The sequence below is a fragment of the Trachurus japonicus genome, chromosome 3 (assembly GCF_045865225.1).
Source record: "Trachurus japonicus isolate A0001 chromosome 3, Traja_1.0".
NCBI lineage: Eukaryota > Metazoa > Chordata > Actinopteri > Carangiformes > Carangidae > Trachurus > Trachurus japonicus.
In genome coordinates, this window is record NC_140909.1 from 32196198 (window position 1) to 32209383 (window position 13186).

Sequence of the window (13186 nt, forward strand, 5' to 3'; positions counted from 1 at the left end):
GTCTGAGACACGCACACACACACGGAGCTCGGTCTCGCCCCAAGCTTTGAATATCCCGCCCGCTCGATAACGACCAATCAAATTCGTTTTCCTCACTCGGGTAAACTCGTGTTGCAGCTCGTGACAACTCGGCGCGACAAACAGGACAAACGGCCATTTCTGTACACCTTTAAAGCAGAAGTAAGTGGTCCGGTCGTTTTCGCTAATGCTGCGTTCCAGGCAGGCTTTTGAAATCGTAAATTACAGCTTCAAGTCACAACTTACGACTTTGTAGCGTTCCAGGCAACCCACTCGTGTTTTTCCAACCTGTTTTACCGGTGAAAGTCACTACAACGGCCACTCGTAACTTCCGACCGGTGAACTCGTACCAGATCGAACTGGTACGACTTCACGGTCGGAAAAATACGAGTTTCCTTGAACGCACCATAACAGTCCTCGTCCCTACGTCGCCACATTCACGGCGTCCCTTGGCTGCACACACAGCCCTGCATGCCGTTCTCTCTCCTCATTGGATAAAAACTGTAGGATACGATAAATGTTTTCTCCTCGGCTCAGAGCAGAGCAGAGTGACTGACAGACCCGTGTTTCAGACCAAACACTCTATGTAAGTGATTGCTGTCAGAAGATATAACTATTTAAGACTTATATTAACACATATTACTCGGCAAACTGGACCTATGAATGACAGACAGCTAACGGCGGCTAGAACAGCTAACCCACAAGAGTCAATAGAATCAGTGCTAATTAGGCTAATAGGCATGTTGAGCACATGTTAACCGTAAAGGGACAGATGTCATAACTTGCAAAAGCTGATGGCTAATGTTACGTACAGTGGCCCTGAGAACTCAACGCAACTTAAAAAAACACATGCAAAGACACTAAATGTGCTACAAATTCTGGAAATAAACAACTGTGTTGCAGAACAAAACACACCACAGACCTGTTTCAGGGGACACAAAAAATCCCAGACCATACTAAAGAGTAATGCTAAGACAACAAAACGTATTAGTAATAATATCTGAACCATGTGACATTGATGTTATGATAAACAAGACAATCTCATCGTACAGTAGGCCTAGTTGTTTTCTAAATTTGTAATTGCACGTGTTTTCTTCAGTTGTACAGTAGTGTGTCGAGCTCTCAGGGCCACCACAGATAGGTGAACAAGTGAGAAAAAAGCATGATGTTTCCCATACAGCAGCAGCACAATAGTTCAAATGAGACTGTAGTTCATGTTTCCTTACACAGAAAGTGAGAAGTCAGATTACAGTTCGGCTTTAGTTAAAGGTTTAGTACATAGTGCTGCATACAAGGTATTTGCAGATAGTATAAGTAGATGAAGTCAGTACATGAGGAGACAGAGCTTAAAGTTGAACACAATTCAAAGTATAACAGTCCTTTGGGGTCTAAAAGTTCATATACAGATGGAGTACACAGCCACTTTTGATATTTCTGAACACGTGTCTGTTCCTTCAGAAAGCTGTAGATGGAAGTGTGGATTGGTGACTCTTGCTTGACATCAACCCTTCAGTCTCTTCCTTGGACGCAGACATGAGCTCATTTGCTGACAAATCGACCTTGGACCAACCAGCCGACTCTGCAGCGATCTCTTCTCCTCGCTCCTCCTTCCACAGCTGCTCGTACTCCTGTTTGAGCTCCTGGTAGGAGCGGGAGAAGGTGTGGAAGATGGAGGTGGCAGGAAACGCCATGATGAGGATGCCACTCAGGATGCTGGTAAGTGCCACTATCTGTCCGGGGATGCTGCGTGGCACCATGTCGCCATAGCCCACCGTAGTCATGGAGATGATGGCCCACCAATAAGAGGCTGGGATGCTGCTGAAGCTGTGGTGGGGGTGTGTGGCGGCAAACGGCGCCAGTTCGCTTTCAGCTAGATGGACGAGCGGCGAGAAGAGCGCCACGGCCACGCAGACGAACAGCAGCAGCAGGCCGAACTCCCTCATGCTGCGCTGCATGGTCATTCCTAACGTCTGCAGGCCCAGGGAGTGGCGAGCCAGGCGCATCACGTACAGGATGCGCAGAGCCCGCAGCAGGCGCAGAATCAGGCTGAGTTTGTCCAGGTAGCCTCTGCCGGCACCCATGATGACCTCTTCCTTTGTTTCATCTCTGACGTCAACGACCAGGGACACGTAGTATGGCAGGATGGCAATGGCGTCGATGATGTTGAGGGGGCCACGGGCAAAGGCCAGCTTGCTCTGAGCATTGACAAATCTTAACATGAACTCCAGCGTGAACCAGGCAACGCAGATGGACTCCACCACGAACATGCTGTGACACTTCTGCGAGCACTCGCCCTGCAGGCACAAAAACACAGTGATGACCGACACTTTACAGGAATGGACACCCACCTGTTGGTCATGATCTACTGGTGGATCTTCAAGTCTTTCCCAGTAGATCTGGAGAACAACAGAAAAACCAGACCATACCCAGGGTTATATGCACCATGAATATATGTAGATTTATGTTTGTGACCACTGTCAAAAAATGCAAAAGAGGCAGGGCATTATTTCTGTCATTCAAGCTGCACTTTCACCTTCACTGACCTGTCCATGTCATTGTTGACCCCAAAGACAGACAAAGAAGCAACAATAGAGAAATCAATCAATACTTAAAATAACTAAACAAATACAGCCTGTAACTTATCAAACCAGGAGGTTCAACAATACAGAGTGATAAAAACATACTTCTTAAACTGCTCTGAGAGTGTTGTTGTTTGCATCGTTAGATGTACTTTAAGCATCAGCTTCAGTGAAGAAACAAACTAGTTTCCCCACAAAAAATACAAAATTGGCCACATGTGTGTGATTTGTTGTGTAATTCTTAAAACAAGAAGCTGTGGTTTTGAGATTTGAGTTACACTGTACTGTAGGTCTCAGTGCAATTCATGTGAAAAATGGACTGAAGCACTTCATGTAATTCAAATACATATAACAAGTAGAGGCTTAATGTTAGTAATTCAGGCAAGCTTGTCTTTTGTTATCCAAACAGGAAATTCCTATCTAACCTCACTGACACGAAGGAAGACTCCACAAGACATCACAACCTAGTGTCTGTCTGGACCCATAGTCAAATTCTGATTTGATAACACCATCCTCGTCTGACAAAAACAAACAATCTCATAAAAAAGACAAAGACTGATGTGTGATTTCAGTTGTGTTTAATTGTAACATGATCAATCAGATGGGAAGGTATAGGAGACAGATTATTAGTTATAGGCTTTTGAAGATTATTGGGATGTCCCATTTTCACCTACTGCTAATAACATATTTGTGATTTCATTTGTATTTCTTTCTGATTTCTGTGAAACAAATGAAATGAAGTAGTGAAGATGGAGCATATTTGTTTGATCTCTTTGAAATCTGTCTCCAGAGAGCCTCGTTCCTTTATGGTGGATCAGTACTAAATAACTGGAGTGTTCCATTGAGAAGCAATATTTATCTTTTCTTTTTTTTTTTTTTTTTTACTTTTCATTGTACTGCACCATACTGTGCTTTTGTTAAAAATGTAAAAACCAGTCCTGCCTCAATTTTCAAAACAAACCATTTTTGTAAACAATGAAATGCACTACTTTGTATTTTTCAAATGGCATAACACATTATAAATTCAAATAACCACCTTTGTCTTTGTCTCTGAAAAATAAGCCACTCTCGGTGTCAGTGTGTACGGTCAAAACTTTAAAAATTGGCAGCATTTAAATTGATTTCAGCACTGAATGTTGACACTGCTGTGAATAAGTCATTAAGATGGGGGGGAAAAATCAATCTCCATTTCAGTGTGCTGACTGATCACAATAATGAGTAGTCACGAACACATCTTCCAAAGAAAAAGCATAAATTACAGCCTGTGAAACAAACACCTCTCTAAGTGTACGTAATGAGTGCCTTTATGTCCATTGACAAGAAAAGGCCAGAGGGCATGAGTCATTAGGCGTTAGAATCAATACTTTTAATCTTGGTACACTGCAGAGGAAATGCAACTTCTGGAAATAAGTGAATTATTTGTGGAGGAAGTCATATTCAAGAGACAAGGGTGAACTTGATCTGAACTTTCTTCTCGCCAACATGTCCATTGCTTTCTTAATAGATTCAACAATTCACTGTTTATAATTGTCTTCCATATACAGTGCTGCTGCAGCCTCTGAAAGCTGTATGTCTCAACATGCAGGCAGCCAAAGAGAAATTGTCAGAGGTTGAGCAAAACAACAAGGTTCATTTACTCAGCTGTGAAATGCAGTATTGCAACTTTCACTTCAAGACATTCCCTGCGACAGACATAAGTCATAGCTCAGCATTAACAACCTGTTGTTAACCAATGAGGATCATTAATCAAATGCAAGTCTTTGAAGAATGTCATTGCTAAAACATAAATGCTGGATGGATACTATAGGTAAAGTAGTGGAATTTAGAATAATTAGAAGTGTAATAACATTGAGTTTAATATGAAGGTTCAGTCCAGAGCTTTCAGAAAATTATGTGATACAGGCGAAAACTGGTATTGGTTTGTGTATGTGGTCATCATGCCTATTATCAGCTGTGTGTGTTATTAAGGGTCAGTCCAGGACATTTCAACTAATTGAAGGATATATATGTTTAGATGACTACCAACAGATAAGAATAAAGGATCTGTTGGTGATGAATGTTATCTGTAAAATTAACATTCACAGGCATAAAAGAGAGGCTGCTTTTCCCTATTTCTGTCTGAAGTCAAGGAGTCATTGTTTTATAAATTACAACAAATCTCAGCCCCTTGTGTTTTCATTACTTGACAAGCCAGCAGTCACATTCAGCTGGATTTATTCACCTGCCAGAATGAATAACAGCCAGTTAAACCAGGTAGCCAAGATTCAGCTTTAGATGTCTGCCAGACACAAAACCAAAAACAGCTCTACAAATTAAAAGGAATCTTGGCTTTCCTTTTTGACTCTGAGCCGAGATCAGAAACATAACTTTCTTTTCAGTCTCACTCTCTCTCTTACTTAGAAAGCTCATGAAAAATAACTTGTTGAGTGTTTCAGCTTCAAAAGTCAACGTGTTTTGTTTTAGGGTTTTTTTCTTGACTTGATTGGATCAGTTGATACAGTATCATGGAGGACTCTCCATCATCTCAGCCTCAGGAACATAATCATATCAGCCCTGTTCAGGCTCTTTAATAACAGTTATACATTCAGCTCTGCTCCTTACCTCGGTACACTTCACAACTCCTCACCACACACTTAGGCTTCACAAATAACCCCGACTAATATTCTGACTAATATCTATCTATTTTATTCACCTGTCTTAACTTTAAAAACGTATTATTTTATTTTGGCCAGTTAGTTATGTTCTTGGCTATGATTATACTGTATACTGTCCCACGGCCGCTTGATGGGATTTTCCCAAAAAGCCTTATTATTATCACGGGGGGCGGCACGGTGGCACAGTGGTTAGCACTGTTGCCTCACAGCAAGAAGGTCCTGGGTTCAAATCCCCGGCCACCCAGGTCCTTTCTGTGTGGAGTTTGCATGTTCTCTAAGATGGTAAAGAGACAGTATCACTGTAATCTACCAGAACCTTCTCTTCAATCCACTTCCAACTGCCAGTTTCACTCTTAATCATAAGTCTATGACAAAGGAAATCTAGCATTGTAGGCCAAATAATATGAATAAACATCCGGGACACCCAATCCGCCACTTGTCCCCGTGTCTGCGTGGGTTTCCTCCGGGTGCTCCGGTTTCCCCCACCACTAAAAACATGCCAGCTAGCCTGATCCTCCAGTCAGTGCCCCTGACCAAAGGCACTGGCTCATAATCTGGAGTTGGTCCCCGGGCGCAGCACCGTGGCTGCCCACTGCTCCTCAGGGATGGGTTAAATGCAGAGAAAGAATTTCACTGTACTAGCTGTATATGTGACAAATAAAGTACCTTTACCTTTACTTTTAATAAATGTTTTAATTAATGTTTTAATCTTTTAATAAAGATGTTTACATCAGCAGGTGCAGGAGCAGTGCGGCCTGCATCATGGGGGACCCTACCAACAAGTTTACTTTACTTTACTAATGTGCTGCTCTGCTCCTTTCTAACATATCACTTTAATCTCTGCACTTGAGTATTTATTAGTTGTGTTTTTATTTACTATTTATTTATTTCTTATTACTAATATTGTACGCTGCTGGTTCCTGGGTATGAATTTCATTTACGTAAGCATGTTTCAATAGTTTTTAGTTAGACTATCTCTTATATTCATATTTAGTCTGTATGTAGTAAAAGCATTTCAAACTACCATATTTGGATTATTTGGATGAGATGCCAAAGCTCTCTGCCTCCACGGCCTTCTGAAGAAATGTCTTAAGTCTCTTAGCTGCTGAAATCTCCAATTTCCTTGCCAGCTATGGTGTGTTTATTGTCAGTGCTTTTTAACTAAAAACAGCCCTTTCAGTCAAGAATGGTAAGAGTGGGTCGATGACAATGAAAACAATTAACTGGAAGACACTAATGTACTCTATGAAACTGAAGAGGCCACAGAGATAATCATTTTCAAGCATACAATAATGGGATGAGTGTCCACAAATATCACATTTATCACATTTATATGATGCAAAATCCAAGGAACTAGACGTCTGATAAATGGAATAAAAATAGCACTGTTTCCCTGTTAAATGCAGTGGAGTAGAAGTATGTAGACCATAGTAAATACTATAGTAATATACACAAGTGCTTAAAAATCATCACTCGGTAAAGTATTTAGTGACCTTCAGCAGTGTTAATGAACATTGTCAAACACATGCAGATAACGCTGCAACTTAAACTCACCCTGGTCTCCTCATCTCTGAGGTCTGGCATGGTGCTAATGCACAGGCTGATGACGGTGACCATCACCATGATCACAGAGAGGCAGGCAAATATCTTTCCAGCCAGTCCAGAGTGGGGGTTTTCCACCACTTCTCTCAGCATCCAGAACACCCTGCGATGGCCCTTCTCAACCTCTGCCGGGGTTTTCTTCAGCATAATTCTCTTCTGCCTCCACTCCTCTTCCTTACGCTCTCTCTCAGCCACGTCTTCAACGCGGGTGATCATGCGGCGGCGGCAACAGCGCTCCATATGACCCGGATCTACACCCCAGTAGTCCAGTTCATCGTGCAGGGACACGGCACACAGTTCCCGAAGAAGACGCAGTTTGCCCGCGGCCAGGAAGTTGAGGATGACCCTGAAGGCCGTCGGGTTTCGGTCAAAGAAGTATTCCTGACATGTCTCGTCATAGTCGTCACAGAGTCGCGCGATCTCCTCGGGGGTGTTGCAGAAACGAAGGCGTCCCAGACGACTTTGGGGAAACTGCTCCAAGGTGCTCCAGGGGAAGGTGTAGCGGTTGCCCCCAACGTTGATGAGAACCTGAAGAGTGTGGTCAACCACATACGAGGCCTTGGGGTCACGGAGCAGCTGGGCACGCTGGAAGTAAACACCCTTGATGGTCTCGGTTTCGGGGATCTCAGTGAAGAAGCGGTCAAGGCTGCTGTCGTCACTGCTGACAGAGTAGGTGCTGAAGTCATGGTTGGCATTGCTGATGATGGGCATGCTGGCTGCAGGGTGTGTGACAAGGCAGAGGAGGTATCTGTAGGTCCAGCTGACAGGATGTTATGGCTGAGGATCTTCAAAGTAGCCAATGAATCTGTGATGATAAAATAACAATTGACAAAATAACCTTTTCAACATGATGTCCCTGTGAAGTTGGATTTTCTATAAATACATATAGTTGTTGTCCAGGTTCATCAGAAACAACATTTAAGCTGTCATGTGTATGCACTGATTTGTTGCCTTTGATCGCTATGCAGATGTTACCTAACACTATGCAGATGATACCTAACACTATGCAGATGATACCTAACACTATGCAGTTGTTGAACTGGACATTGTGAACCTACAAACCTTCGAACCTACCTTATAACTGGTGATTTGTAGCAACAATTTACATATAATCCTCAAATCACAGCCATTTTCTGACATCATGTCCCCTTGTCATGCTCTCTCAAATTACTTTTCCACAAAGTCTCTTCTATCAAGTGTCTCTGGTTTAAAAGTCTGATTGATGGATAGCTGCTTAGATGGATGTACTTCCACAGTTGTCGGGTTTTTAGCCACCTCCCTGACCAAGACCTTTCTTTATTTTTTTTCTTTGACATTTTCTTCTTTTCCAAACAGATACATCCGCTCATACATCAACCAAATTTGATATGCACATAATTATTACAGAAAGAAAACCACATCCTTATCTGCGCAACACAAGAAGAAAAGTAAATAAAATTGAAAAATATAAACAAACACTCATACAAAACAGAACAAAGAAAAATAAAGGGGGTTCAGATAATCTCTGATAAATGTCCAAGGTCTGTCATCTCCACGATCACACTCAGATACTGCCGCAGTTGCCCGCTCCATTGCCAATAGGTCCACAAAATCTTTCAGCCAGGCATCTACGTTGAAGCAATTTAGCTTCCTTTGTTTCCAGTTTATCAATATTATATAAGAAAAGCTAACACTACTACTACTAACTATCCGCTGCATAAGAGTTGATTGTAAGTTATCTTTTCTCTTACCAAGCAGGCAACTAGAGGGCATTCAGGTAACTGTAGGTCAAGAATAGAACTCAGTTGGGCAATGATGTTTTTCCAAACATTCCTCACTGAAGACCCAGAAAAGAGTAGGCATTTCTGTAAAGTTTTGACTACCTCACATGAAAATTTAATTATAGGGTTATCCATTTTAAAGTTAGTTTTAGGATGGAAAAATAAAGATGGTAAAGAGACAGTATCACTGTAATCTGCCAGAACCTTCTCTTCAATCCACTTCCAACTGCCACTTTCACTCTTAATCATAAGTCTATGACAAAGGAAATCTAGCATTGTAGGTCAAATAATATGAATAAACATCCGGGACACCCAATCCGCCACTTGTCCTATAGGTCTTGACAATTATTTGTAACTAATTCGTGGTGTCTTATCTTTTCAAAAAAGCAATTTATCAATTTGTTAAAACCAATGGGGTGGAAATTGTAATGGTATGGTAGACATTAGAAATGACAGCCTAGGTAAGATATTCATTTTTATTTTTACTCTGCCCCAAAATATATGGGCAAGACTGTCCCTCTCTTAAAATCCTCTCTGATTGCCTTGAGGAGTTGTGGCCCATTTAAATCAAAAATCTTCTATCTTCTATGGGGGTCTGGATGTTTATTTCAAGATATCTCATGCCTTGAACTCTCCATTGGAAAGGGGCAGCACCAAGATGTGAAGAGTAGGTCTGGTGGTTCAAGGGGATAGCTTCACTCTTACTGTAATTCACCTTATATTCTGATAAAGCCCCAATAAATCAGTCAACTTCATCAACTGAGGTACTGAGTGACATGGTTGTGTTAATGTCAATAATAAATCATCCGCAAACAAATTAACTTTAAAATTATATCCCCCAATCTGTAACTTTTTCCTTGTACGTATAGCACAAGCCAGAGTTCAAGAGCAAGGATAAACAACAATGGTGAAACAGGACAGCCCTGCCAGGTAGACCTCATAAGGTGAAAAGGGTTATTATAGACCTTTCTTGCCAGGCTGCTCAGTTTGTCTGAAACGGCCAATGAGAGGAGTCCTGGTGAATCCAGACTTCATTTCATCATTATTGAGGCCACTCATCCCCTGGCAGCTTTAGAAATGGTTTTACACATTTGACCTTGCCACACTTTTATCACAGAAGTCTACAGAGAATTCCTTGGTTTTTGTCCTGACTTGTGAATTGTGTGACCTTATTTAGCCAAGGCAGGTGGGTGCTTTTTGAAATACTGCAAGTCCAGTCAATTTAGTTTACCACATGTGGACTCCAGTCAGACAGATGCTAGACACATCTCAAAGATAGTTTGAGAATCAGTATAAGTGTCTGAAACAGACAGACATTTCAGTTTAAAATTTTCTGTTTGGGTTAGTGCTCACTGGGTAAAAATAGCAAGAGCAAAACATGAGGGTGTCTTGATACTCGATTCTGAAGTCAAATCAATAAACCATTTTGCTCTGAATTTGCAACTAGCAGTACCAAAAACATAAAAACACAACAATTTACACCACACAATTTCTGTAGGAATTAGATACTTGACTGACAATTACTCTAAAACTTTCTACCAATTACTTTTCTTTCTTTCTGGTTAGTTCCTATACGTCACTGACATAAACAGCTTTTCAAGGTCTTGGGTTAATATCAATACCAATATTACATTTTTTATTTAAAAATGCATGATACAAAGCGTAGCAGCTTTCCGAGTCTATTTTACAGTGGAGGCCTATATGGGGACCATAATTAAATCCACTCTTGCACTGGATTTAAATGTAGTACACTGCTTGCTCTCTTCTACACTGACATAAAAAGAAAAACAACTTGGCCCTCCACTTTTAGACATGACACTCCTGACTCTTCACACCTATTCACGCCTGGATTCATGTGTCAACTCTCACACCACTGCTGTGAGACCTTCAAATTTCATCTGATCTGCTGAGACATCTGGTCTGGACAACCTAGAGAGGTTAAAATGTCTGAACTAAACTGAACTGATAAAACCTCTTTCAACTAAAGCTTCTGTCTGAGTCTATACGGTCCCAGGTCCTCTTAAGAGCGGCCACAGATGAGAACCTTTTATTAGAATGTAATCTATCAGCGCTGTGAGCTCCACAAAACAAATTTAATTCAACTGGAGACCAGACCAATATAGATTTCTGGAGACAAATGAGGAGACAAAACAATCAACACAGCTGCAGCCACTGGATTTGTAGAGACAACCTCAACCCTTAACCCTCAACACGACTGACTCAACCACACACATTCATTGCCCTCTTATGGATATACTCTCCAAAGAAAATTTAAAACGGCAAACACAATACTGAATAATTGAATATATTTGCATATGTAGGCCTAACTTTAATTAGGATGTTAAAAAGCCAGGTCACATTTCACAGCAAGATTATAATGAGACAGGAGACCCCTCCTGAAACACTACACTGATCATTGATTTATCGATCAGTAGGCTATTAACCCGTAATTTGAATCACATTTGTTAGTGAACATTGTTCTCTGATGTTTCTCTGACAGGTGGATCCTTCATTGATATTCTGATTATTTATTCCTGGAATGAACTCACTCAGTGGCTAGTTTTGTTGTTGTTGTTGTTAAATTAAACTTAAGGTTAAACTTAAGGGGGGAATAAAAGCGTATTTTTCAGTCTCTCACCTCACAGGTCGTAGGTTTTCTGCCATAGGTCTGTCATGTCTCTGCTCGTTGTCCCATGCATGTTCTCAGCTGTTGCTATAATGAAGATGCTCCTCACTGATTAAGACTCGTCCACATAATTGATCTTAGCCTATCATTAAATTGAACAGCAACAGACGCGGGAGCCGAGGAGGCAGCAGCAGCAGCACCAACCTCGGTCTCCACACAGTTTGTAAATCCTGTCTGAAGTTTGCAGGCTGGCCGTGAGTCCGTGCAGCATCACCGGCGGCCGCAGCGGACGTCGCCCCCGGCGGCTTTGTGGAGTTGGAGGGAATTAAATGACTCTGATTTCTTCTCCCCCGGCGCGTCGCTCCGCTGTGTCCATTGGTCCCCGCCGCTGCCGAGGAGAGAATAAATGCGATTATCCAACGGCGGTGCCCTCCTGAAACCTGCTGCTGTGTTTTCATCTGTGTTTGACAGCAGGACCATCCTCCTCCTCCTCCTCCTCCTCCTCCCACCTCTCCTCTCCAGTTCCCTCTTCTTCTACACTGTAAAAAGTGACATCAAGACAGTTCCACTACTTCTATCTACTGTAAAGGTAACAGTCCTACTACCATGATGTAATACAGCCATCAGTCTAATCTCACAGAGAGTGCAACAGTAGCCTATATGAAAGTAGTGAATTTCTACACATGTATACATATAGCAGTGGAGTGCAAAGGTTTGGGCACCTGCACCCTGGTCAAAGTGTATATAGCCTTTTTTTTTTGATTTTTAATTTTCAAAATGACAGACAAGGAAAAGTGCCAGCAGCAAAGGTTTAGCCACCCGACCCTGCTAGTATCTAACCCCCTTTGGAAACTGCAGTGTGTAAATAGTAGCTATATAGCTTGTCTGATACATTTGTCAAAGTTATCTGAGAGCTCAAGTCTCCCGGGTTTCCCATTCTATTGCAGGGCGTTGCTTTGTTTCCCTTTTTCATTCTAAAATTGTAGAAAACAAAAATAATAGGCTACACATTGCTTAAAATATTGCTAAAGAGTGTTTCATGTTTAACTTTATGCCTTTTGGAGATAATTCAACTGTTCACATTAACAGAAATTTTGACCAGGGGTACCAAATCTTTTGCATGCCACATATGTAAGGTAAACACACTTACAGTAGCCTGTATGTATGTGTGTGTATATAAAGAGAGAGAGATTCAGCCCTTCTCCCTCTGCAGCTGCTGCCAGCCACACTTAAACACTTCAAAGTATAACAAATGGACTGTTGTTTTTTACAGTGCAGAGCTGCTTGTCTCCACTTGATCATGACTCTTCAGCATAAACTGGACTCTATTGGAAAGCTTTTGTTTAAATGCAGCTAAAGCCTGATTGACAAAGTTTGTGCAGTCAGACATGGAAACACAGAGAGGATTAATAAGGACGACAGGAGATAAAACAGAACGTGCGCGCATGCACACGCGCACACACACGCACACACACACACATGCTATTATGTCATTCATGATTTGCATCACTGCTGTACAAGAAACAGGTGGTTGTTTGGGCCCAGATCTAATAACCAGAACATCAGCTGCTGTGTAGGTGACGTCCATGTTGTCGTCATGTGACCTCTGCCAGGATAGATTAAGTTGTATTTTAGGATTTATTTCCTGTTTATGTTTCACATGAATTACACACAGCTCATCTTGTGTGTTGCAGTGTGTTTGAGTGATTGTGGTGAAGTTGCCATGGCAACTGATTGGGCTAAGTGAGCCTGTCAGGGGTTTTGCATGAGATGTTTCCCCATTACTTTTCAATGATTTATGGTGTTAAAACATTTTTAAGTGGAAGAATTAGATAACAGAAAACACTCACTGTCCTGCTTCCATTTATCTGCCTCACAAATACTCTTATGTACTTCAAATATTGAAGAACTCATATTTTCCTTTTCCGGGATGAAAAATCCTGCCCT

The 13186-nt window shown here is 41.6% G+C and overlaps 1 protein-coding gene across 1 annotated transcript; it reads right to left on the reverse strand.

Moving 5' to 3' along the window:
- Positions 1 to 1210: 1210 nt before the first annotated feature.
- On the reverse strand, positions 1211 to 11700 carry LOC146990216 (voltage-gated potassium channel regulatory subunit KCNG4-like). The gene is made up of 3 exons (XM_085770598.1): positions 11252 to 11700; positions 6806 to 7658; positions 1211 to 2312 (listed from the first exon to the last, which is right to left on the reverse strand). Exons 2-3 carry the CDS (start codon positions 7562 to 7564, stop codon positions 1473 to 1475), a joined length of 1599 nt encoding a protein of 532 aa, XP_085626724.1. The 5' UTR covers positions 7565 to 7658; positions 11252 to 11700; the 3' UTR covers positions 1211 to 1472.
- Between the last annotated feature and the right edge of the window lie 1486 nt (positions 11701 to 13186).